The following is a 23,906-nucleotide window of genomic DNA, read 5'->3' on the forward strand; positions in this document are numbered from 1 at the left end:
TGATTCTTGCAACAATTACCAGTCCATAACCGACATTGTTGAACAAATCCACTCGCTGATCCTCTCCGGCTCATAGCGTTTAACTCGCTCGGCCCACTTGATCAAAAGTTTTGTCAAAATTTTGAGGGCTCCTGATTTTTAGCACTTCAGCCACTTCAGGTAACTTTTTTGGCTTTCTAATATTCCAAACGAAACTTTTAATTTTTTTCAGACGTGCCGATGATTATGGCGGAGAAAAATCCTTTTGCTGGACCAATCCGGAGAACCGAAATTCCAATTTATCGTGACGAAGTCGACAGGTATTACATATTATTATTGATTTAGGCAAAAAGTAAAAACATGATTTTTTATTTTTCATTATTTTTCGTTGTCATTTAGCTAAAATTAAAATTTTTACAATATTAATTTTTACAAAAAATTATTTTATTATAATTGTGTACTTGTGTGTAGCGGTGTATGTATACATACACATACATAGAAAATTAATAACACTAGTCACTCATATTAACATTTTTTTTGCCATTATTACAGATTATTACATATTTCAATTTTTTTAGGTTCCGTCAAGAGACATTGAAGGTCCAAGAAGAAAAGGATGAGCCTACGTTGATCAGGCAGTTATTAAGCGAATCCCTTTCCACCTGCAGAGGTGAAGTCGTTAACCTTTACGAAAAACTTAGCCCTGACTTGACGCAGTTCAAGGACAAGATTGACACTGGAGTCGCCCATGCTAGTGGTTTGTAATTCTAAAATTTTTTGATAGACCTAATTTATAAACTGAATTTGTTTAGGTACCCTTGAATACCTGAGGCAGGAGGAAAATGACATCCCCAGAGTAGGCGCTGTGGCAATGGCCGGAATGGCTGGACTCATTTTCGGACTGCGAGGAGGCTTTTTCAGAAAGATTTTCTACATGTCCACCGCCTCTACAGGCAATTACATTACTTCTGTGGCTATTTCAAAAATTACAAGTATTTAAAATTTTAGGAATGGCAGCCTTATGCTATCCCAACCAAGCCATTGAGATTTCCAAGGACTTGGTGGTGAATTCTAAAAAGTATGCTCTTATTGGATACAATTTTGTGAAAGGAGGTGATTTGCAAATTTTTATTAAAAATTGAAAATTTAAGACAGAAAATTAACATTCCAGCAGATTCTGTTGAAAAGACGGGTCCGTCTCCAGTAAAAATTGTTGTAAAACCACCAGAGGCCCCTAAGCTAACAATGAAAGCTTCTGTGGTGAGCTTGCCTATGTTTTATGTTTATAAAAAAAAGAAACGTTGCCTCCAATAATTTTTTTTAATTTAATGTTTTTTGCAGATCAAGGGAGATCCAGGAATGTCAAACCCTGAAGACAAAGACCTTTACACCACTCGATCATAGGTTCAGGTGGGATGATATCACTCGTAAACGTTGTTGGAGCTAAAGGGAACTTCATTACAGAAGATTCTTTTGTTGTAGCTGTAAATAGTAATTCTTATAAGTCGGTTCTATTACAGGATGATTAAAACTAATTTACTGAAATCAATTTATTAAAAATAGCAAAAATCCTTCATCATCATTAAATTTCTCTTATGTTTATTCTCACCAATGGGATGAAACAATGAATTTTTTTGCATTGTAGTAAACCAATCGGAGGTGGTACCAGTTTTATGGTATCATATCCGATTGGTCGTTTAACAATGAAAATAACTTAGTCTGCATAATATTTCAACAAACTTTCAAACATTTCCCTCATATTACTTGAAAATCTGCGCATAATCGCATCAAAACGGCCAATCAGAAACGAGTAAAAAGGGGGCGTGGATAGCGATAAAACCATAACAAAAATTTGACGTGAGACGTGATTAATTTTTGAATGTGATATTTGCCAAAGAATTTGTTGTTCTTCCCGATATTTTGGTAAGTTTTAAATAGGAAACTCAAGCAAAATAATTTGTGCTAGCCATTTTTGTAAGCATTCAATTAAAAATTTACGAAAGTATCATAATTTTCAAGTCATTTTTACAGGGCCACGTATTCAATAATAATTATGTGTTTTCAGGTGACAATGATTGAGTTGACAGCAAGATTGTTACGCGGACCTGTGTACCTTGCAGGAGAGATGGTGGAATGCAGTGTGACCTTCCGAAATCCATCACCTCCTGAAAATACTCGTTCACAGAGCAACAAGTAAATTTTACGACAACTTTTTGTATTCAATCATCTTTCTGAATATTTCATTAAATTTCCAGTGACGTTTTTGAAAATCTTGCGTGGGCGAGCGTGCAGATGCACTGCATTTGTGCTGTAAATGAGTCCCGAGTTTCTGGTAGCCAAGAAGGAAGCTCCGTCGAAGAGGCAGCAAACAGTTTGTCTCACACGTCCTACGTTCCTTGCAAAGGCGAGAATGGCCAAATTGTACTTGCTACAAAACCAAAAATACTCTTTTGCGACCTTCGACTATCTTCGGGAGAGAGCAAGACCTGTAAATAATTTTTATAATCAACGCGTCACATTTTGATATAGCATTTTTATTTCTTTAGTTTTGTACACTGAGACTCTACCAAGTGAGGCACCACCATCATTTCGAGGCCAGGCTGTCAAATATTCATATAAGCTTACGGTTGGCGTCCAGAGAGTGAACCTACCAATTAAAATGTTGAGGGTTCCCCTGAGAGTTCTCGTTATCCAAGGTATATTTTTTGTTTTGTTAATGTAGAATTTATTGTTAAAACTTTTCATTTACTTTCAGGAATAACAGAAACATTTTTGTACGGAGAAAATGATGAGCTTACCCCAAACAATCCTTTTTTGGAACACCAGCAAAAAGAGTCAGCCACAGATCTTGCGTTGCAAGAATTGCAGGTTTGTGTTTCAATCATTCTATTGATTTTGGTCTTTAAAATAATATTGATCTTTTAGAACATAACAGCTAGACGAAGTCCAAATTTCTACAACATAACCAATAGCCGTGGCAAAGTTGTGCGATTTTGCTTGTTTAAACAGGCATACAAATTAGGAGAGGACATTGTTGGCACCTTTGACTTTGTAGACGCAGCCGTTCCTTGTGTTCAAGTACATTTTTAATTTGAAAGTCAAATTTTTATTTTGAATAAAAAATATTTTCAGTTGTCCGTGGCCCTTCAGAGCGAAGAAGAGATAGAGGAGGGAAGACGGCACCATCCAAACCAGGCGCCTGCAGTTTCCATCTCGAGCAAGGCCCACGAAGTGTGTCTCGGTCTTCAGAATTCCCACCTGTGCCTGCCCATTCCCCTGCACCTGGCGCCAACCTTCAGCACCAATCTTGTCTCACTCAAGTGGAAATTGCATTTCGAGTTTGTTATCAGTGTCGAACCAGAGGCCGATCTGAAAGTGATACCAGACGACGGGGGCACTTGGCAGGGGCCTGCGAATCTGCCCATTGAAACAATGGTGTGGGACCTTCCAGTAACAATTTACCCTTCCAACCCACAGCTCGTGTCTCAGGGCATCCGAGCCCAGACAAAGCACGAAATGGTTTTCTAAAGAATTAATTAGTAAATTACTCTCAATGAAGGCAAGAGAATTGGAATATTTATATTGATCTTAAAATTTTCTTTAATAATTAAAATATTAACCTGAATTTTGCTAAAAATGCCCATTTTGAACTTTATCTGCTGCTTATATTACTTATGGAGAAAATTCCTAATGAATTTTATTATTGTTGTGTAATAATGAGTTTTAATTAAATATATTTTTTATTATATAAGAAGTTTGCAGTTTTAAACAAATGGAACTACTTCAAACTAATTTATTGGCTGCTTTGAAAAAGCCAGCAACAATGACAGACACAATACACTTTTAATTGGTTGGAGAGATTTTCACCTGTAATACACATTCACCTCTTTTTTTAATATTACATTTTTCCAAATAGAAAAAAATAATCCCGTCAGTCGTTTGCAAGGGCAACTCAAAAAGTCTCATCAGTCTGCTGCCCGGAGCAAAAGTTTTGGGAGAGAGTTCAGTTGTTTGTCAGTAAAAGATGAAATCGGGATTCTGTGCGAGCCGTCGTTGGAAGTTGGCATACCAGGTCTGCATTTTGGACATAGGCAGGAAGGTCTCATTAGGGTTGGGCGTCATTTCAGATTGCGTGATCCCGAAGCTGGTCATGTAATTGACAAAGTTGTCTAGCATCTTCTGCGTGAACTCGGCAAACTTAGACCCCTTGAAGGGCTCTGTGGTGATGGCTGGTGTTGACTGCTGGATGGTGAAAAGTGGCTCGATGGACAGCCCGATCTGCGCCAAGTGCGAGAACTGCTGCTGTCCGAACTGCGTAGGATCGACAACTGTGTTTGGGGCATGCTTCAGACCGGACACTTTGAAAATGGCCGAGGGTTTGTCGTTGGCCAGGTGGCCGAGTAGCAGCCAGGTTGGCGGAGCATTTGGTTCGGGCCAGCTGAAGTAAACCTGCGCTCCGTAGCCCTCGGGAAATGGGGTCGTTCCAGTCATAAACACAACAATGTGGTTGATATTGTCCGCGTCCGCAATTGTGAAGACTGATTGCGTTTCAGTGATCTGCTCGCACTGCGTTTGAGCCTAAAAATTTTGCAAAATTAAATTAAGTTGAAAGAAAATTTTTTAATTTTAAAAAAATACGTTTTAATTAATTTAACACCAATTAATAACAATTTTAATATCTCACCAATCGTCCTGTGACCATTACAGCAAACATTTTGAATTTTCTAGCGGTATTATTGACTTAAAATTGTTAAAAATTTCGCATAATACGCCAAATAATTTTATTTAATTATAGCGAGAGACACTATTATAATATTTAGAACCAAATTCGCAATGTAAAAAATGGTTAAAAAGCCACGATGTCTTTCTTCACCTAACTGCGACAGACAAAAAAAACTGGCCCAAACAAAATCATAACAAACGGTACGCATGCGCAATTTGCGAAAAATACGTCAGGAACCGTCCAGAAATGACGTTCCAGAACAAAGAACGAAATCCAAGGCGCGGCGCTCACCCCGCACGGCGCACGCACAGACATGTGTGTGGCGATGCGCGGGAGAGAAAAGGCCGAAAAGGGGGAGGTGGCTCGGCTGCGAAGATCAACATCAACATTTTCATCAGAAAATTGTATTTTTTTTTTTTGCAACTTGCTTGAAAAGGAAGAGGAAGAAAGTTTAAATCAGTTTAAATTACGGAAAATTTTATAATTTGACCTGGTCTTTCAAAAGTAAAATACACGTTTTTTTAAACTCCATCCAATTCAATTTGAGAAACCACTTTTCAGCCTCTTATGTAGAATGGGTAAATTTCGTAAATTTGTTAAATCTTTTTGTTTATGTATTGACTATATATTGACTCCAAGAAAATAATAATTAATATATATGTATATTTTTAACTCTCCAGAGAAAAAAAGGAAATACGACGAAGCAAATCAAAGACAAGGGTTGATGGACCTGAGAGAGATTAAATTTGAAAATTTTGATCCTGCCAAACATTTTGAGACTGAGCCTGTCAAAGAACGGGTTTACCCATCTGAAATTGCCGTGGATCTTGAAAAGGAATACTTCAAGCATTTTGCAGAAGCAAGTCCTAATTATTAATTTTATGCCTTATTAAATTCTAACCCTGTTTTTTTTCTAGAGTCAGGAAAGAAATGTCTTGCGAGCCGCCCTTAGCGAAGAGAGCCGTCGATGGCGCTTTTTCCGCAAACAAGATGATCTTCTGGATTGCTTGCAGCACAACCAGCACTTGGGAGTGCTGCCTTTTGTCTTTCATGACGCCCTCAGGGGTATCAGGACATTTGTTCTTGTCCACCCCCTTGAGCTTCTCTATCGCACAAGCAAAAGGTTAAATTTTCTCAGTACATCTCAGTAGAAAAAATTATCAATATTAAATTTATCCTTTCATTAATTTTCAGGCCTTTAAACTACTTTTATGAAATTATTGCTGCTGACATGCCATCTAAGCTTTATTTAGATTTGGAGTATGACAAAAAGGTATTATTGAAAATTTTATTTCAAGCCAATAAGTATAACAAATGTCGTATATATTTTAGACTAACCCAAATTTGGACGGGGAGCAAATGACTCAGACGGTTATTGACTGTTTCCTGCAGCACATGAACACAAAAATGTTACTAAATCTTAATCGCTCCATGGTCATTCAACTTGATTCTTCAAATGACTCCAAATTTAGCAAACACGTAAATCATTTTTGTACTGGTTTTTTATTTTTTACTTAGTTTTGTGGTTGCAGATTATTTTCAATACCTTCTTCAGCTTTCAAAATAACCGGGCTGTGGGGGACTTAGTCCAAGAAGTAACACAGCAAGGGCAGCACCCAGAACTGAAGGTCTTGAAAAAAGACGGAAGCCCAAGCTGCATAGTCGATTTGTGCGTTTATACCAGAAATAGGCACTTTAGGTAAATTTTGTATTCATATATTATAAAAAAAGGTTAAAAGATTTAGATAGAGTTTTTAAACACTTGATGTAAAAAAAATTTAAATCTAAATAGGATTCTGGGCTCCACCAAGATTGGTCGAAACGCACCTTTGGTTTTGAGTGATTCTTCTAAGGCTGAGTTGGCCTTGCCCATTTTGAATGAAACTCTGAAGATGGAGACTCTATTTCTAATGAGCCTTGTTTCTGCACGGCACTGCCCCGTCCTCCTCTACTCACCCCTAACTAAAATTGACCCTCGTATTCCAAGAAGAGGTAAAGCATCTAAAAAGTCTGCTGTCACAACAACCCAATACGATCTTGGTTCCGGACTTCCTAATCTCGATGCCTTTTTTGAAAAAGTAATTAAATAATCTTTCTCCAATATGTGATTTTTTTTATATTTTTATTTTCTTCAGATCTTGAAGCCAGTCGGCCTAAAAAAGGTACTGAGCTACCCTGGAGGGCGAATCGTTTATTCGTCAGGGCCGTCGGGATTTTGCCTGAATAAAGGAACTGCTCATCAACGTCACAGAGTCTACTGGGTTGTGATCAAAGATTTGGGCGTTTTCTATCAGAAGTGCGGAGACAAGCAAGACTGTGGTAATTTTTGCTCAACACTCCAAACATTGCCTGAACCTTTGTTGACTCAAACAAGAGGACCTCTCGACCCATGGGAGATGTCTCTCTCTGGGCCCTTGTCAAAAACAAAACTTAAACTAATTAATGATAATGAGGCTTCAAATATTTTGTTGTGATATTAAAAATGAATTTGCTGATAAAATTATTCAATTTAAAAATGTCACAAATGCAAAATTACATATTTTTGGTAACAATTGCTATATTTATTTTAAATTTAGGCACGCACTGAAAAATAAATTTCTCGTGATATTTTGTTTAATTAAAATGTTAGTACCAGGATTTGCTAAATGGCGAATGCCAATTTAAAATTTTCAGCTACATTTTATGTCAATTCCTACTCTTAATTTCTTAATATTTTGCCTCCTGTTCTTTAGTTTTACAAGTTGTTGGCGCACGCAAAAGTAATTAAAATGTATAATTTGAATAATTAATGTATGTTTAAAAAGTTTAAAATGTAATAACATAGTGAGAAGGATAAAATCAAATAAAAATTATAAAATTAGAATTCACCTTTTTTAGCCAACTCGGACTTTCCCGCCATTTATGTCGGGTTTCGATTGGTTGAAGGCATCCGGATAACAGTGATTACACCCACCCGGCAAACGAACAGAATCAAAACAAACGGGCATGCGAATGTGTGATGAACGTATCATTCTACGAATTTTTATGTTCTTAAGATGCGGCGGATGTTGTATTTTTTAAAGCCTGCATCTAAGAAAGTTCATCATACTGATAAGCATCGTTTCAAGGTCTTTGGTATGTATGTTCTATTCGATTTTTTTCAGTCATTCGTCATTTCATTCCCTATGGCTCGACGTGAGGCACTAATGGCACTAATTATTTGGAATTAATGCTTTGGAAATCTTATCAAAAACTATGCTATGCTCGTGTAGTGTATCTTAAGGCACTTTTTAATTTTCGTAGATAGATTCCTAATTTTGATTGGGATTCAAATTGAGATTTTTCCATAATGGCATACTTAAAAGAGTGTTGCTTTTTGCCACAAAGGCATTATTCTTCTGCTCATTTTTAAGCGAGATATGTATATGTTCGTATTATATTATTTTCAATAATTTAAGATTATGTTGAATTTTTAAATGTGTTTGATTGCTTTCCCTAGAATTCATTAAATTTACTTCCTAAAATAATATCCCCGATTAATGCTTGTTCAAAGTTTGGTTTGGTCGACACGTTACATGATCTGATCCCGCAATGGCTACGGAAACCGAAGCTACCTTGCAGCTGCTGCATTCTCTGGTAGACTCTAAAGCTCAAGGGACACATGGACCTCAGCAAGGGGAACCAGGTTGCTCATCAGAAGCTTACAACATTAAATACGCTCAGTTTGACCGGGATGTTACGGACAGAATTCTAAGAGCCATCGAGCAACTCCACAAAGTGATTGAGAATTTGATGCCAGCCGATTACAGTTTGTTCTTTAGAATTTATGCACCTGTGAAGTAATTAAATACTTGTGTTTCAGGCATGAGTCTGAGTATTTTGTTTGACAACAATTGTGGTGTACTGAAATTCGTACAAAAAATCATGTTGTGCAAGGAATTGAACAACATCTTCAACAAGACCCTCGAATTCATCAAAGGATTCTTAGAGAAACTCAAATTGTTTCTGCTTTTGAAGCAAATTGCCGATATAAGGGTATATAATTTTACTTAAAGACTTAAAAAAATTAAGCATATTTTGAAGGGTTTGATGCTTGAAGTTGCAATATGCATTGACACAACTTCGAGAGAAAAGGAGCTAGCTTTGGACAATTTAATTCTGATATTTAGCTTGAGAAGAACCATTCCGTCCAGAGAAGTTGTTCACACACTAAACGCTCTGTACAGATTTGCAGTGACATTTAGAAAGCCACCTCAGAGAAGTAATTAAAAATTAAAATATCAAATCACTTCGAATCTATCATTTTCCTCTGTAGCTTTCAGACGCATTTTTGAATTGTTGGGACTGATTTGCAGAAACTATAAAGATGAAATTGGCTCAGAAGAACTGAAAGTAGAAGAAATGATATTGCAGTGCTTAGAATCACAGGTACTCTTTTATTAATTATATTTTAGAGTATTTATTTAATAATATGTGCTAAATTTGTTTTCAGGCTTTGCTCGAGTCTGACAAATTACAGAGTCTGATTGTCGAAGGTTGTCTGCTCGGAATGAAACACATAATGACTGCAAATCCTTTTTCTGAGGACGGAAAAGAAAGTGCTCAATCAAAACTTTACAAAATCCTAAAACATTTCCTAGACATAAAATTTGCTCGTGATGTTACTCCTGGTGGTCGAGAACTAGTTAAAGGACCTCAAAAAGGTTTGATTTTTTTTCCTTGAATAAGGAAATTTTTATTAACTATGGGAATTTCAGCCGGACTTGAGATTTTTGCAGAGCATGGGTCGCAACTGGCTCCCCTTATGTACAATGACCACAAATTCTGGCATGAAACATTTCTATTCTGGGCAGCCCACAGACATCCAAAGCTACATCAGATTGGATATCAGGGCATCAGCACCTTTTACTACATAATTGGGCAGTACCTACAAGGAAGAAGTGACAGGGAAGACAAAGCTGTGTTTAACGTAAGTGTTAAAACTTGTTAAAAAAAATTAAAATATCCAGCTTTTATTACAACTTTAGTACTTCATGGACTACTTCAGAGAGACGGTGCTGTCCATTGAAAACAACCACACAATGTACCAAGTGAGTTTGGCTATCCAAGGGTTTGGTAATTTTTCAGGGCCTTGTGCCACTCTCATGCGGCCGAAAGAAGTGCACAGCATGTTCCTAACTATTCTTCAGCGAGCAGAGGAATTTTTGAGGTGAAAAAGAAAATTTTGTTAAATCAAATGCAAAAGTAAAAAAAACTCTTTAAAACAATATCTAGATGTACAAAGGAGAATGATCCAAGCTTGGTCTATCTGCCAAAGTATGTGCTGGCTTTGGGTTCAATAATTGGCTCAATTCCCAATGTGGGGCCTCAATTTCAAGCTACCCTTCAGTGCCTTTGTGTTCTCTTGTTTGAGCGATTCCCAACTCTGCCTGTTTTTGCCCACCAAGGCTGTATTGAGGCTCTTTTGGTTACTTTCGACACCCTTCTTACAAAAAAGAGTGTCATTGCAGAGCAGTTTATTGATGAAGTTGGTAAGGTTTTGAACATATAAATTTTTCAAAAATTTTATACCCATTTTAGTTTACCAGTCCATCATCAGAACTTGCTCGCATGTGATTTCCATTGATGCAGAAATTTATAAAGAATCGATGACGCCGTATGCAGCTTACATGCTCATTACCTACGACCGATTCCTTCCTGAATGGGAAGGTATTCTGAATATATCTCAAGAGATTCACTTCAAAGGTAAATCTTATTCGTGATGTTTATAAGCTTTTCTTTTTTTAAATTTGAACTATTAAGGTCTATTGCCTGAAAGATGTAAGATCATTGGCGAGGAAGTTTTTACTTCTTTTGCACAATCAATCATAAAATTGGTTAAGAAACTAGACCTCAAGACTCAAGAGAGAAAACCGAGAGAAACACATGGGGAGGTATTTTTCATATTAATTAAGATTATTTAGTTTCTCTGATTGAGAAATTTATAAAAAGGAAATGGAGCCGACTTTTGCTTCTGAGGTTTGTGGATCAGATCCCGAGACATGCCTGGAAGCGTGCACACCGAAAGACTTTCAAGTGTTTATCAACCTAGTGGATTTGTGCCACGATTTGCTGCCCAAAGTGAAAACAGAAAATTTCCTCAAATGGGCCGACAGTCTGATTGAAACACTTGTTTTCCAAGCTGTCAGGCAGCCCCTTGTCAGCGGGTTTAATAAACTCCTCACTCTGTGCCTTACTGCTTGCCAGAAAGCAAACTACTTCAAAGTTAGTTAATTCTTAATAAGATTGAGAAAAAGTAACAATTTTTATTATATTTAGGATCTTGGTCCTGAGAAAAGCAGAAAAAATCAGATCTTCCTGTTGCTTGGAAGATTTTACATGGACTTGATCAACGGGATGAGTCAGTTTAAAGGAGACCTTTTGCTTTCATGCATCAGGTTATTACTTGCAACCCCAATTGGCCACGTTCCTACTTTGGTTCCATATTTAGCACCTCCTTTCAGGGTATTTTCAAATCTTAATTATATAAACGCAATTTTCTTCAAGTTTTTGCTTTGCAGATGGGTCTGAAAATGGGCATGAGTTACCTCAAAATAACGTCAGAGCTGGTTGAGACATTGTCGAAATGGAGCTTCGAGCTTCCCCCTGGCACTCTTGAGCCGTTTCTGTTAGAAATTGTTCCTCTCTTTGACCAGTACCTCCATAGTAAAGGTCAGAATTCAAATTGCAAAAAAATTCAAATTTAAAATATTAAAAAAAAAAATTATTTCAGACCAAAGTGACAGCTCTGATGCGCCTGTAGAGCTTGTCGAACTGCAATCAAAAAAGCATTCCGTGATTCGAGTGTCTCGGCGCAACAACCAGACAGAAGCAGGGGAAAAAGATTCGGCGCTGGCCTCCTTGCAAAGGAAAATTCTTATTTTCTTGGCACAACTTGACTCTCCAACTTGTCTTTCGCTTCTCAAGGTTGATGATTTCAAAATCGCAGAAGAAGCCATTTCATGGACAACGCTCAAACTACTTAAGCTGGATTTGCCATTTGCTGAGATGAAACCTTCTATCTTTATTGGTTAGGATTTAAAAAAGGCTATTTTGATTTTTTTTTCATCTGATATTTTATTTAATTTCTAGACGACTTTTTGCCCCAAATTTGCAAACTGACTTTAGAAAGTAGTGACAGGCATACAAGAATCACTGCTTGTGAAATGCTCTATTCCAGCGTTCTCTTCATTTTGGGCACTGGTGAGTGTTTAAGGTTTTTATTTCATTTAATAAGAACCATAACATTTAATTTTCATGACGTTGAAAATAGGCTTGATTCTCTTAAATGATAAAAGCAAGCTAGATTTTTACAACATCACCTCCACACTCCTCAGGTGCCAACATCTTAATAAAATTTTCATTGTTTTTAGCTGTGCAATTGAACGAAAAAACGGCCGAGTATGCTGAGTTACCAAAAATCACCAAGAATGTTGTTCCGACTATTTTGCTTTTGGGTTGCGACTCTGATGTCCTTGTAAGACAACTTTTTCAGCCTCTTGTAATGCAAATAGTTCACTATCAGACAAACCAGCAAAAAATTGGAACAAACGAAACTATTGTTCTTCTGGAAAACATTATGGTAGTTGATTTACTGATTTATTTTTCTCTTTTATTTCAAAAGTGTTTTAGGATGGCTTGACTGACAAGGAAAATGTTGCGCTAAGAGACTTCAGTTCCATCTGCCTGCGTGAGTTTGTCATTTGGACTATCAAACAATGTGGTTCAAAGGTGGATCCAACCTCACCAACCAGTCTCGAAGGAATTCTGAGAAAAATATCTTTGCTGAGTCTCCACCCCAACCAGTTCAAAAGACTTGGTACACATTTTTCTCAAATCTATTTTTTAGCAAATTTTTAGAGTGCTTAAATTCTAGGTGCTGCGTTAGCTGTGAATAGTTTGTATACAGTCATTAGAGAGCAAAGATCAGTAGACGACTGCTGGATGGAGCTGCTATACTATCTGGTCAGTAGTTTGCTGATGGTCGATTCAAGCGATGAGTTGACAGGCATCCAAAATCAGACAGTCAAAGCACTTGACCATGTCGAACGAGTTCTCAGAGAAAAATCAGCAATATTCAACAAGGTTGCTTTATAACTTTTTTGTACGTCCCTTTCTAAAGTGAGCTTAGAAATCGGAGCACCGAAAGACTCCACCAGAGTTTGATGGGAATCTTCTGAGAGATGCTGTTCTGTGGCTGTTGAAGAACTGCTCGTCAAGAATAGAGGCTTGTAGAAAAGTCTGCATGGACTTGGTCCTTAAACTTGCTGTGTGGAGTATTCCTGGTAAGCTCATTCTTAAATTAAAGCAATTTAACCATATATCAAAATATATTTCAACAGGCTCCAAGGACAAAACAAGAGCCATCTCGGAAATCTTAAAAGACCAGACAACAAATATCTTCGTCCTTTGTGAAGATGCAGGAGACCATGCCCTGAAGAGGCTTGATTCAACTTCGAACCAAAGTTTACCAATGCAATGGCTGCTAACTTTCCAGGGGTCCCTGGAATGCTACTCTTTTTTGCTCTCCAATGAGCTTGTGCCCCTTCTAAACTTGATCAAAGGGGATGCCCAGGTTTTCAAAGCAACCTCGGACTTCTGCCATTGGACTGTGAGCAAGCTGGCCTCCATGGAAGTAGACGAAAAGTTCACCTTATCAGTCAGAGAAGCAGAGGAACTGGAAGCTGAGAATTGCAAAGCTCTTATTGCTGTCCTCGATTTTGTCTCCTGCGTTTTGGAATCCAAGTGCCTGGAATATGATGCGGCTCTCCTGAGCCCAGCTGTCTGCACTGCAATGAGCCCTTTGCTGGGCAGCAACTTCTGGAAAATAATTTGCTTACTACTTTTTGAACCAGGATCTCTCTCCTTCTCATTAAAAAATCAGTCTTTGCTTGATAAAATGCGCCTCTCCCTAAAAAAGTGCCTTGCAATTTCTCAAAACAAGCTGAATTTGGAAAGTAAGAAGAAAATGGGCAGTGCCTTGAGGAACTACTTTGAAGAACACAAAGAACACTCGGAACTTTTCAGTGAAACTGGAGAGCTTTCCATAGATGAAGAAACAGTTGATGCCAAGCACTGTTTTGTTGAAGGCTGTCTCTTACTATTAGAGTGCAACATTAAAGATTGCATTCACATGGTGATAATTTTTCCTACGCCTGTTTCCAAAAATTATTTGTTAAATCAATGTCTGTATTAATTTCACAATACTTTTTTACAGAACTTGCCTTGGAACACATCAAAAAGAATACTTTTCGGGAATACCCTTTGCGAAAATATATTTGGAAGCTTTTACTATGGACAAGATGAGCTCGTCTTCGTTGCTAAGTGTTCGCCAAGTGCATTTAGCTTCCTGGTAACATTCTTAAGGCTTGCCTTTAAACTTGGTGTACAAGTAATTGAAACTTTGAAAAAATTTCTTCCTTTCACTTAAGCATTTTTAGAAAACTTTACTTTATCACCAACTTCTGAACAACACTCCAGTCGAAGACTTGGAGAGCAAGATTGTTACCACTGTTGGGCTATTAGTTACCAACAAACTGCGAGCTTTGATCTTCAATTACCTGCTTGAATCCCCAGTTGAGTCTGTTTTGTGTCTGCTTAGCTCTGAGGTTACCGATCATCGCACGTCAGAGATTATTCAAATCAGCATTGACGATAAACTAGAAGCTGTAAATATATTGCGTGGTATTCTTGCAGAAGTCCACAAAAACGAAATCATCAGGGAGAGGCAAGTACATAACTTTTAACCCAATACTTACTTAGTTTTTGATTGAATTTTTACTCAGATATCACGGAGAATTATGTCATGCAATTATGCAGAGTTTCCACTTGGTGACAAGCTGCGAGGGCCAAGCTTTTCTGGAGGTGACAGAGTTGGTTGCCTATATTGCTGTCATGATGCCGTCTGATTCTAATGATTGTAAATACATTGTCGAATGGATTGAAAAGAAACTGAAAGCCAGTGACATTGATTTGGGCTTAAAACGACGTTGTTTAGATGCTATCACTCCAATTTTTAATTGGCACGAAGACCACCAAAACCAACTGATGTAATCTCAACTAAAATTTTTAGCCGACTTAATTTCTCTCGATTGGATTATTGTAGGTCAGCGTTAAATGGAATGCAGGCTCAGTTTTTCCCATTGTTTTCAAGTCACCTCATACCAGAGAGTTCTGAAATTGTGAGCTACAAAGCAATCTTCAACCGCCTGCTCACGATCATGCTTATCTCTCAAAGTGTGAAACTTGTCCTCTTTATTGCATCTGTGTCTAGCAGAGACTCGGACCACGTCAGCAAGGAGGAAATCCAAGATGCACTAAAGCTGTTAATGAAAAGGTAAAAAATTAAAATGTGGAAAAATTGAAAAGGATTTATTTTTATTTAGAATGGCGCCTGAAAAACAAATAGAAGTGATTAAGAGTCTGTTTGAAGCATTTGAACGAGAAAAAGAAGTCGACGAGAAGAGTGGTTATGTTAACCAGTACCTAGTTCCTATTCTTGAAAGCTGTCACTTGTCTGTCTTGGAAGAGTTCTTTACCAACTCAATCCAAAATATATGGAAGCACATACAGAGGAAATTTGACCCTGTGCGCAACATTCAGGCTTTCAAGTTGCAGATCATTTCAAAGTCAGGGTGTTATAAGATGCTGCAACTTTTGTACGGCAGGATGAGTCACGCTGACCTTCAACCAGAAAAACCCATTGCTAAATCCTTTAAAGAAATTTCACCTACGACCAGTCTCAACGCTTCAGTCACCAAATGCGCCTATTCTGCTCGTTCTGAGAAAATTATGATTCGTAAAGAGGAAGAGAGTTTATACAGGTATGTTTCCCCCAGTTTAAGGTAAATTGTTCCATGATGCAATATTCCCATGGCTGATCGCTCGATCGGCAAACTATTGCAACAAACTATACTGAAAAAAAAAATTATTGTTTTTCCCATCACCCACCTCCTATCTTGCGATAATTCGAAATTTTGCTATGTGTCATCTGCTATATTTAGAATGGAATCGTTAGCCAATGGACCATAGAATAGTTCGTTGTGGAACAATTTAAATATGATTCATTTGCCCCTGTTAAAAGTAACACAAAATTAATAAAGTCGTTTTTGCAGAGAGTACCAATGCTGCGCTTTGAATACACTGATAGCTGTGATTTGCTGCCTCTACCCTGAAGTGCAGCCCTCGGAGTACCGCAAGTACTCTCAACTCTTATTCCCGCATGCCCCTGATGAATCACACTGGGACAAAATCATTGATTGTGACAAGAATTTCAACCTTCGAATGGATTTTGACCAATTACCAGAGAAAAAACAAATGCTTGTGAACATCCGGGCAGATGCAAGAGATATGCGGCGCAAAACCAACCTGCGAATAGGCAGTGCCAGCCTGAGGTCACAGACTGTTCAATACCTTGCATCTCAGCAACTTTTTGGCAGCTCCTTGTCTGAAGACGTCACTCGATTTGACTTGAGCAATGTTGACGTCATTTGTCCTGAGTCCCAGAGCATCACATCAGAGGAAGATGTGGACATGCAAGAGGAGGTTTTGCTGGAGCTCGACACAATAAACAAACACCCATGTATGCCTATGATATGTGGCGTGATCATGAGACTTGGTGCAAAGATCAAACCTCAGAATGAATTACCACCATGGATGGTTAATTTCAAGGACACTTTGAAAGACTCTCGTACAAAGCCAAATGTGAAGCTCTTCCTTGTCAAGATAATTCTCAATACGGAAGAAGTTTTCCGCCCCTATGCAAAATACTTCATAGAGCTTATCAGCTCGGTCGCTAATGAGAAAGCTCTGGGCAAAGAAGCCAACTACATTTTGACCGACACTGTTTCTATGCTGCTGGGTTGGCACGAGCAGGCCACTCCGGATGCAGCAAACGCACTCCAAAGAATGGAGGCCAGTAATCTGCTATCCTTTCTGATGCGCCTCAGTGTAAATCCACGAAGAGACATTTCCAGATACATATTAGAACTAATCAAGACCATGTTGGAAGTGTGGAAGCGAAGTCTTAGTGTTGATTTCCAGCTGCTCTTTGACCTAATTTCCAAACAGTCCAACCAAAAATTGGTGTACGGCGGACTCCAGCTGGTTGCCGTTCTGCTTGCAAACAAGTTGCTCCCGTGGAACAGCGCCTCGGAAGTGGAGTTTCTGGATGCATTGTTGGAAAAGCACTTTGTCAGTCCGGACAAGAAGACCTTCCACTTGGCGGCAGAGAATCTTGGGCTTTTGCTGAAATGGCTATTTGGGCCTCCAGAACACTGGGGCCAGGCAGCATCTATGGACAGGGACGCACTTCTGAGACGAGTGATTAAAAACCTCAACTTGGTCAAAGAGCAAAAGAGTATTTTCTATATCAGTCTGCACACGGTCCATCGACACTTTCCGCAAGTTGTTGACTCATTCTTGCACCGTATCATGCACGACTATCCTCAGTTGATTGGAGTCTTTAGAACCCAAGCTCTTGACATGGTGCTGAGCAGACTGGAAACTTTAGAGGACAAGTGGCAAGATATAATCAACTTGGGCCTGGATCGACTACTGCTGAGCTGTGAGCCAATAGAGCAAGAAATTGCCCTCAAGATTGTCGTTAAAATGATTTCCGAACTGGACACCCAGCAGACTCTTTTCTATGTGAAAAAAGTGCCAAAAGTTCTCAAAGAGTCGCGAGTGGAAAACCGAGACCATGCGTACCAGCTTCTGATGAGGGTCTTATTAAAATTTCTCCATGCAACTCATGGAGACGAGGCTGAGCTGAAAAAATTGGCAACGGCTGCTTTAGTTGGTGGTCTCTCCGACCCTGAGCCTAGTCTTCAGAAAAAGATTCTTGCGTTTTGGAGGGAAAACGGTATAAACTCCGGAGAAACCCTTCCAGAGCGCTTTGTAAATTGGCTTAGAGTTTTGTTTACCAACAAAGCTGCAAATCTTTTCTTAGGCTGCTTTGCAGAACTGCTGCTGGAGGAGCTCACGTCTTCGCCAGACTTCGAGAGCAACCTTTTCGACCACAAACTGAGTGAATGTGTCTACGAAGAAATGCAGCCGCTGGTCTCATGGCGCACTCAGCACGCCTCTGTACAACAGCCTTTGTTTGTGCAGACTCAGGCCAGTCAGGTGATGTCCCAATCTCTTGGGGGGACCTTTCCTGGTGCTGGATATCTCCGAGCCACTCAACAAGCTTTAGCTTTTGATCCGACATATGACGAACCAGAAGAAGCAGATGATTCCGAATCATTAGGACAATTTGCTGCCAGTCAGTCTAGTCTGCTTTTTAATTTGGTCTCTGCAAAGAAAAGATCAAGAAAATCTTCCATTCCTTCTCAACTACCTGGTAATATTAATTTTTTTTTTTAATTTATGCTATATTAATTTTAAATTTTTAAAGAAATCGAGTCACAGCCCATTTCACACTTCCGATTTGTGTCTGATGCCAAAAAGAAAAGAGCATTTTTTGCCAAGAAGGAGTTGATTTTGAAAAGCAGACGTACAGACATTTCTCGAGAGCACAAACAGAAAAAGGAGGGCCAAGTAAGGCTGTACAGGAAATACCGTATTGGCGACTTCCCAGATATAGTGATTCCTCATAGTGCACTTCTGAGACCTCTGCAGGCTTTGGCAAAGGTTTGAAGGAACGATATTTCTTCTTTTCAGTTTATTTTTATTGATTTTTCTAGCGGGAGCAACAGCTTTCAAAAACACTCATTGTGTCTTTTTTCACTGGAATGTGCTCCAAACTTAAAGAGGCTAATTCGAGCCAGTATGAAAGCTTTCTGCAGGAACTACAACAAGAGCTTAAGTTGATATTTGAGAACACCACTGGCTGTGTGCCCATGCTTCTGAGCTCAATTATGGAAATTTCCTTCAGGGTGGAATTTGAGCTCAATCCAAATCTCATTGTTGATGGTTGGTATTAAAATTTTTCCAAGGATTTTCTAAATTAATTTTAAATCTGCAGTCTGCTCAGTGAATAGTTTGGCGCCACTTGGATGCCTCCTTTTAGAAAAATACATCTCAGTGCCTTCGAGTGAGCCGTTGTCTAAGAAACCACGCCAAGATGTAGTGCAGACGGACCAGGAGAAAAGAAAGTGGCTAAAACTTGCAGAGTAAAATTTTGGGAAATCCCACTTTATCACTTGTTTTATGTTATTAAAATTAATTTAAAGGCTTTATCAACTATTGGAGGACCGTGACATAGTATTAGCCATCATTTCTAAAGCTGCTCAAGATGGCTCGAGTAATGAACTCAAAGAAGCCGTTCAAGCTGAAGCAGTCGGTGATTGGCTCCAAGCACGAAGACTCTACAGTATCTTCTTGGACGAAGTGGACATTTTTTATTTCCCGCCCGAGTATGACTTCACGCTGGACTCTTATTGCAAGGTATTTTTTTTTTCAAAACACGAGACTGTGATCAATTAGACACCTTAGAATATTCAATGTTGGTTGTATCATTATTGTGAAGTTTTAATTTTTGCTGGTTTTATATGTCTTTTTTTACTGTTCATAGTGTCTTGAAAGGATTTCCAAATGGGAAGAAATTGGTGAAAAAATTTCAGAGGTGGCAAATATAGAAGATGGGAATGCGTCACCGTTGTGGCAAGATGCTTGGTTAGTTTTTCAATTTTTTAAAATCGTGAGAAGGAAAATTTAATAATTAATACTAGGAATCAAGAAAAGTTACTCCCATGGTTCCTGAAATCACAGATCTTTGAAATCTTAGAGGGCAGTAAAGAAAAGCATCACCTTTCCGAGCTAGTCAAAAACTGGTTTAATGTCTCCGAGTATTTGAGTGTTTTGAAGGTGTGAATAAAAACTTGTCATTTTCTACTTTTCTTTTGAGTAAAATAAATTATATCTTGAATTTTCAGAATCGTTTTAGTGAAGAGATGTCATTGATTTGTCTGATGAACAATGACATGGAAAAAAGTGGATTCTACTCAAGGCTTGCTCTCCAGATTCTCTTTGAGCAGTGGTCTGTCCTCAGCACTCTGCTCCCTAGATCCAGAGCAAAGAAACTCTCAAACTTGCAAACCTTAGCTGAGCTTATAGTAAGGATCATATAAAATTATTATATTAATATTTTGAATCTATTTTTCCTTATAAATTAGCTATTTGCCGAAGTTGGCGTGCAGGAAGATTTCACCAAGTATGAAAATCAGTTGGAAAGATTGTGTGAAAAATGGAGCCTGAGTCAGCCAAATGCAGTGGACTCGCTTTTGATGTGGGAAGCAAGAGTCGAATATAGGTCTGTAGCTGAATTTGGATGTACGAGCTGATTTTTTTTATTTTTTTCTTTTCACCAGGAGCTACTTTGCTTCAACAGCACTAGCCACACTCGACCAAACAGACTGCAAAAACGCCCGATTATACCAATTGCTCAGACAAACCAAACCAAAACTTGAACTGGCCCTGGTTGATTTGGCCATCAAGCAGAACAACATCAGTGTGGCCTCAAAGTTCATCAAGAGCACGCAAAGAGTATGTATATTATATGTTTAACCTTGTAGAAAATAAATTTTAAATAATTATTGTAGTTACGAGGTGACAGTGAGCTGGGCTTGAAGTGGAAAATGACACTTGGACGTGTGAAGTGGTTAGCGGCTCAAACGAAAAAGGATCCATCTGCCTGCATCAAAGACACAGCTATAGCATTTTTAGATCTATGTTAGTTAAATATTTATACACATAAATTAAGTTAGAAATGCTTAAAAACGCATTTTTTCAGATCAATCGGTTCATGCTCATGCTGGTAGTCTTTTGTCGACCCTGGAGAAACAGCAAAAAGCTACAATCAATGGTGAAATGGGGGAAATCGTGTGGTCCATTGCTAAGTTTTACAGAGACAATGGAAACCTAGACGTGCCGCCAGAACTTAATCAAATATTCTCCACTATTGGCTCTCAACCAACAAAGTGAGGCAAAATTTTATATGATATTATCTTTTAATGTTGTTCTTTTTAGTACTAGAGAATTAATCGAGAGCTTAGAAAGTTATGGCCAAAGCAAGGCGCAGGAGTCTGTTGATCTGTTGATTTCAAATGAGAATATTGGAAGCAATGAAATGGTAGTTGAAGCTCTGATGAGGATTGTGCGACACGCAAGAGCTTTGGATTCCGTAAAACTCTCAAAGAGTAAAAATTTGATTTTTACTGACATGATGACCATGATCATTTTAAATTTTCTGCAGGTGAGGAGCTCGAACTTAAACGTAATTTAATCTCGTGCTTGTTGGAGGCGATGAGGCTCGGATCAAAAGAGGCCCGTATGCTCTTTCCAGGGCTACTCCACATGGAAGAAGTGACCAAAGTTTTTAGCGAGCTATTTATTGAGAAGGTTGATTTCAAAAATTTTTAATTAATTGATTTTATTTATTTATTTGTTTTTAATTAAGGTCAACCAAGTGCCCGAATGGATGTTTCTAGGTTGGTTGAATCAGATTTTGGCCTTCATCGAAACAGACAAAGTGGACATCATTGAGGAACTGCTTTTGCGAATTGGCAAAACGTACACCAATGCACTTGTTCTTCCTTTCCAATTTGTCTTAGAAAGAGTTTCCGGAAAGTATTATGCAGTTCGGCCTAAAACGAAGAAATTGATCAAAAAGTTTGTAAATTTGCTCATACCCATTTTTTTTTTTTTATTAATATTCTCGTTAAAATTCAGGTTAGAATCGATGTTGGTGGTTGACAGCCTGAGTGGCACCATGATCAGAGCGTTTTGCAGTGTGAAGCAGCCAGAAATTGCAATGCGCCCGCACATCATGAACCTTGCAAGAGCGATTACAAAAGGCGACATCGATGACATCAAAGAGCAAAATGACAAGATGCTAATGGACTTATTCCAAGGAGAAAAGCAAGACTTGCTAATGCACGGGGATGTGTACACTTTTGTGGCGGAATTGACGAGACAAGTCGAAAATGCTGTCAAGCCTTTGCTAGAAAATGCTCGAAACTTCAAGGGCAACTGTGAGGAAGCTATGAATGTTTTAAAAATTTTGCTGCCCAAGCTCAACCGTGCTGTTGATCATCTAAAAGTGAACTCGTCAAGAAATTTGGTTGATGACTTTTGTCCTTGGCTGGCAAAATTCCAAGCCTGCAAATTCACAACAGAAGTCGAGTTATTCGGACAGTATACGGGAGATAAAATTCCAAATCCAAAGCACCACATCAAATTTAGCACTTTTGACCCTTCTCTTGTGGTTTTGAAGTCATTGAGACAGCCTATCAAGCTTTCCTTCGTTGGAAGCAATGGTCGGAACTACTCCTACATTGTGAAAGCTGGTGAGGATCTTAGGCAGGACGAGAGGATCCAGATGCTGTTCAAAATGATGAATGGCGTTTTTTCACAAGATAATATTTGCAGAGAAAGGCAATTCAAGCTCAAAACCTATCAGGTAATTTAACTCCTAGAGAAAAAAAAGTGGCAAATGCAACTAATTAATTTTATGTAAAAGGTCAATCCGCTGAACTCTCGGTGTGGTGTCATCGAGTTTGTACCAAATTGCATGACCTTAAAGGAATTCTCTGAAGCAGCTCTAACTAAGACTGAGAAAGCTCAAATGTGGGTTAATTAAAAAATATCGAATTTTGGAATTAAGAATGTGAATCTTTTACAGAAATTCCGTGAGGTATACATTTGAACAGAAAATGTTAAACGAGCTGCCTGGAAGGGCGCACAAGGATAAATTCAAATTTATGTACTTGAATTGGAATGAGGCCAAAACTCTGCAAACCTTCCATCACATGACGAACGCTGCACCACCTGAGCCACTTCTGTTAGAAACAATACAACCAATTTGTTTTCATAACTTTTATTTACACAATTTTCTTCTAGGCGCTCGTTCATGCAACTGAGCAGCAGCAACGAAGGATTTTTCTGGCTGCGCCAAAATTTTACTTGCAATCTAGCCATTCTTTCAGTGTGCCACTGGCTGCTGGGAATTGGCGATCGGCATCGATCAAACACCATGATCTGCCAGAGGACAGGAATTCCTGTTGGAATTGACTTTGGGCATGCCTTTGGATCTGCGACTCAATTCCTCCAAGTGCCAGAGCTCATGCCGTTCAGACTGACTAAACACATTTCCGAGCTCATGGGGCCACTTGGAACTCAAGGCAAGATTTCAAATTTACAGATATTGTATATAATTAACTATTTTTAAAACTTTAGGTACCTTCAGAGCCAGCATGATTCACGCTTTGTGCGCTCTGAGGAAGGATCACGAGTTGCTATTGAATTTGATGCAAGTTTTCATCCAAGAGCCGTCACTGGACTGGAAGGAACATGCAAAAAATTTAGCCAAGTCCCAGGGGTTCAGCAGATCCGAGTACAAGTTGGAGGACGACTCGTCAAGCTCTAATGAAGGTATCACAGGATATAAGTTTTATCAAAAGAGTAAAATTTTCACATTATTTATTTTTCAGAGGAAAGTATGGCTGTGGCTTTTGCTGAACAGAAAATTGAACTTGCCACCGACAAATTGAGAGGCGTTTTGCCTGCGTTGGTCACAGAGGAAGAGCTGTTGACAGGTGTAGTTGACACTGAAGTCAAGAGAGCACTTGTAAACCTTGTCAGGGGCAAAAGAGGTTCATTGAGAGATCAACTAAGGCATGAAGCAAAGGAGCAGAAGAAAAGTCAATCCCTGGAAACACTGCTTAAAGCGCAATTCTCAGCAGAGCAACAAGTAAGAACCTTGTCAATTGGAGTAATTTTTAAAGCATGGAAATTATTTAAATTTAAGGTGGACTGCTTAATCGAACAAGCGACTGATGAACACATTCTCGGAAGCACTTTCTGGGGATGGGATCCTTGGTATTAAACATATTTAAAACAAAGGGGAATGCCGGAAGATAAACTAATAGTCTAATATATATCCATTCCTTAATGTTTTCCATTGTAATTTTTAATTATGTTTTCAATAAATTTCTTAGTTTTTTAATAACATTTTTTTCAAAATAAATTTTAATAATTTTATAATTCTTTTGTTAGAGCCTCTGGTACTATCTTAAAATATTTAGTGAGTAAAATTGTATATCACCACCACCACACCCTTCAGCGAAGCATGATATAAAAGGAGAAATTGAAAATTAATTTCCATCCTGTTTTTATGCATGCGTTATTACATGCGCAAGCGCTGCGGTCAGCATAGTGGAGGGGCAAAGTGGGCAGTTTCCCGCTG

The 23,906-nt window shown here is 38.5% G+C and overlaps 5 protein-coding genes across 11 annotated transcripts; 4 read left to right on the plus strand and 1 right to left on the minus strand.

Annotated features, from left to right (window-relative positions):
* On the plus strand, positions 1–1,558 carry LOC132202945 (MICOS complex subunit MIC27). Of its 2 annotated transcripts, none has more exons than XM_059630316.1 (7): positions 1–159; positions 212–299; positions 558–736; positions 792–932; positions 988–1,092; positions 1,154–1,239; positions 1,321–1,558. In XM_059630316.1, the coding sequence occupies exons 2-7, from the start codon at positions 220–222 to the stop codon at positions 1,381–1,383; spliced, it is 654 nt and encodes a 217-aa protein (XP_059486299.1). In that variant the 5' UTR covers positions 1–159; positions 212–219; the 3' UTR covers positions 1,384–1,558. The 2 variants fall into 2 exon arrangements, with proteins under 2 accessions (XP_059486299.1, XP_059486290.1); XM_059630307.1 differs by having other exon boundaries at positions 2–159; positions 1,151–1,239.
* Positions 1,559–1,771: 213 nt separating this feature from the next.
* Positions 1,772–3,733, plus strand: LOC132202928 (RAB6A-GEF complex partner protein 2). Its single transcript, XM_059630266.1, has 7 exons — positions 1,772–1,902; positions 2,045–2,172; positions 2,235–2,467; positions 2,526–2,675; positions 2,735–2,847; positions 2,905–3,057; positions 3,112–3,733. Exons 2-7 carry the CDS (start codon positions 2,051–2,053, stop codon positions 3,505–3,507), a joined length of 1,167 nt encoding a protein of 388 aa, XP_059486249.1. The 5' UTR covers positions 1,772–1,902; positions 2,045–2,050; the 3' UTR covers positions 3,508–3,733.
* Positions 3,734–3,757: 24 nt separating this feature from the next.
* On the minus strand, positions 3,758–4,914 carry LOC132202963 (protein OPI10 homolog). Its single transcript, XM_059630339.1, has 2 exons — positions 4,664–4,914; positions 3,758–4,557 (listed from the first exon to the last, which is right to left on the minus strand). The coding sequence occupies exons 1-2, from the start codon at positions 4,691–4,693 to the stop codon at positions 3,994–3,996; spliced, it is 594 nt and encodes a 197-aa protein (XP_059486322.1). The 5' UTR covers positions 4,694–4,914; the 3' UTR covers positions 3,758–3,993.
* Positions 4,915–4,973: 59 nt separating this feature from the next.
* LOC132202909 (DNA-directed primase/polymerase protein-like) lies at positions 4,974–7,542 on the plus strand. 4 transcript variants are annotated; one of them, XM_059630219.1, is made up of 9 exons: positions 4,994–5,206; positions 5,264–5,280; positions 5,383–5,561; positions 5,620–5,825; positions 5,897–5,975; positions 6,035–6,181; positions 6,235–6,401; positions 6,495–6,780; positions 6,838–7,542. In XM_059630219.1, exons 2-9 carry the CDS (start codon positions 5,277–5,279, stop codon positions 7,174–7,176), a joined length of 1,407 nt encoding a protein of 468 aa, XP_059486202.1. In that variant the 5' UTR covers positions 4,994–5,206; positions 5,264–5,276; the 3' UTR covers positions 7,177–7,542. The 4 variants fall into 4 exon arrangements, with proteins under 4 accessions (XP_059486220.1, XP_059486202.1, XP_059486211.1 ...); XM_059630237.1 differs by lacking the exon at positions 5,264–5,280 and having other exon boundaries at positions 4,974–5,106; XM_059630228.1 differs by lacking the exon at positions 5,264–5,280 and having other exon boundaries at positions 4,995–5,206.
* A 131-nt stretch (positions 7,543–7,673) lies between these two features.
* LOC132204997 (DNA-dependent protein kinase catalytic subunit-like) lies at positions 7,674–23,688 on the plus strand. Of its 3 annotated transcripts, none has more exons than XM_059633794.1 (48): positions 7,674–7,816; positions 8,235–8,489; positions 8,544–8,716; positions 8,765–8,942; positions 8,997–9,109; positions 9,174–9,384; positions 9,439–9,650; positions 9,709–9,890; positions 9,956–10,212; positions 10,262–10,426; positions 10,484–10,614; positions 10,673–10,945; positions 11,000–11,185; positions 11,242–11,392; positions 11,454–11,750; positions 11,813–11,923; positions 12,094–12,302; positions 12,353–12,539; positions 12,597–12,805; positions 12,852–13,005; positions 13,063–13,856; positions 13,938–14,111; positions 14,161–14,447; positions 14,506–14,769; positions 14,826–15,056; positions 15,106–15,543; positions 15,835–18,062; positions 18,117–18,352; positions 18,406–18,634; positions 18,687–18,834; positions 18,895–19,108; positions 19,236–19,336; positions 19,393–19,528; positions 19,597–19,776; positions 19,837–19,973; positions 20,032–20,206; positions 20,263–20,392; positions 20,454–20,640; positions 20,690–20,859; positions 20,916–21,061; positions 21,120–21,331; positions 21,392–22,121; positions 22,182–22,288; positions 22,344–22,502; positions 22,562–22,842; positions 22,898–23,092; positions 23,152–23,411; positions 23,469–23,688. In XM_059633794.1, exons 2-48 carry the CDS (start codon positions 8,273–8,275, stop codon positions 23,544–23,546), a joined length of 12,243 nt encoding a protein of 4,080 aa, XP_059489777.1. In that variant the 5' UTR covers positions 7,674–7,816; positions 8,235–8,272; the 3' UTR covers positions 23,547–23,688. The 3 variants fall into 3 exon arrangements, with proteins under 3 accessions (XP_059489777.1, XP_059489778.1, XP_059489779.1); XM_059633795.1 differs by lacking the exon at positions 7,674–7,816 and adding an exon at positions 7,863–8,108; XM_059633796.1 differs by lacking the exons at positions 7,674–7,816; positions 8,235–8,489; positions 8,544–8,716; ... (2 more) ...; positions 9,174–9,384; positions 9,439–9,650 and having other exon boundaries at positions 9,750–9,890; positions 9,956–9,997; positions 10,060–10,212; positions 23,469–23,687.
* Positions 23,689–23,906: the final 218 nt, after the last annotated feature.

The sequence above is a fragment of the Neocloeon triangulifer genome, unplaced genomic scaffold (genome assembly GCF_031216515.1).
Source record: "Neocloeon triangulifer isolate White Clay Creek 2 clone unplaced genomic scaffold, ASM3121651v1 ptg000002l, whole genome shotgun sequence".
NCBI classification, from domain to species: Eukaryota; Metazoa; Arthropoda; class Insecta; order Ephemeroptera; family Baetidae; genus Neocloeon; species Neocloeon triangulifer.

What these genes read in the sequence shown, in the direction of transcription:
- LOC132202963 (XM_059630339.1), bottom strand. Translation starts at nt 4,693, where the DNA reads ATGTTTGCTGTAATGGTCACAGGACGATTG. An exon ending in TAATGGTCACAGGACGATTG is followed by an intron (nt 4,558 to 4,663) that starts GTGAGATATTAA and finishes CAAAATTTTTAG; the next exon opens with GCTCAAACGCAGTGCGAGCA.
- LOC132202928 (XM_059630266.1), top strand. Translation starts at nt 2,051, where the DNA reads ATGATTGAGTTGACAGCAAGATTGTTACGCGGACCTGTGTACCTTGCA. An exon ending in TTGCGTTGCAAGAATTGCAG is followed by an intron (nt 2,848 to 2,904) that starts GTTTGTGTTTCA and finishes TTGATCTTTTAG; the next exon opens with AACATAACAGCTAGACGAAG. An exon ending in CAGCCGTTCCTTGTGTTCAA is followed by an intron (nt 3,058 to 3,111) that starts GTACATTTTTAA and finishes AAATATTTTCAG; the next exon opens with TTGTCCGTGGCCCTTCAGAG.
- LOC132204997 (XM_059633794.1), top strand. Translation starts at nt 8,273, where the DNA reads ATGGCTACGGAAACCGAAGCTACCTTGCAGCTGCTGCATTCTCTGGTA. An exon ending in GCACCACCTGAGCCACTTCT is followed by an intron (nt 22,503 to 22,561) that starts GTTAGAAACAAT and finishes ATTTTCTTCTAG; the next exon opens with GCGCTCGTTCATGCAACTGA. An exon ending in GGGGCCACTTGGAACTCAAG is followed by an intron (nt 22,843 to 22,897) that starts GCAAGATTTCAA and finishes TTAAAACTTTAG; the next exon opens with GTACCTTCAGAGCCAGCATG.
- LOC132202909 (XM_059630219.1), top strand. An exon ending in ATTTGGAGTATGACAAAAAG is followed by an intron (nt 5,976 to 6,034) that starts GTATTATTGAAA and finishes TATATATTTTAG; the next exon opens with ACTAACCCAAATTTGGACGG. An exon ending in ACCAGAAATAGGCACTTTAG is followed by an intron (nt 6,402 to 6,494) that starts GTAAATTTTGTA and finishes AAATCTAAATAG; the next exon opens with GATTCTGGGCTCCACCAAGA.
- LOC132202945 (XM_059630307.1), top strand. Translation starts at nt 220, where the DNA reads ATGATTATGGCGGAGAAAAATCCTTTTGCTGGACCAATCCGGAGAACC. An exon ending in TATCGTGACGAAGTCGACAG is followed by an intron (nt 300 to 557) that starts GTATTACATATT and finishes CAATTTTTTTAG; the next exon opens with GTTCCGTCAAGAGACATTGA. An exon ending in CATGTCCACCGCCTCTACAG is followed by an intron (nt 933 to 987) that starts GCAATTACATTA and finishes TTAAAATTTTAG; the next exon opens with GAATGGCAGCCTTATGCTAT.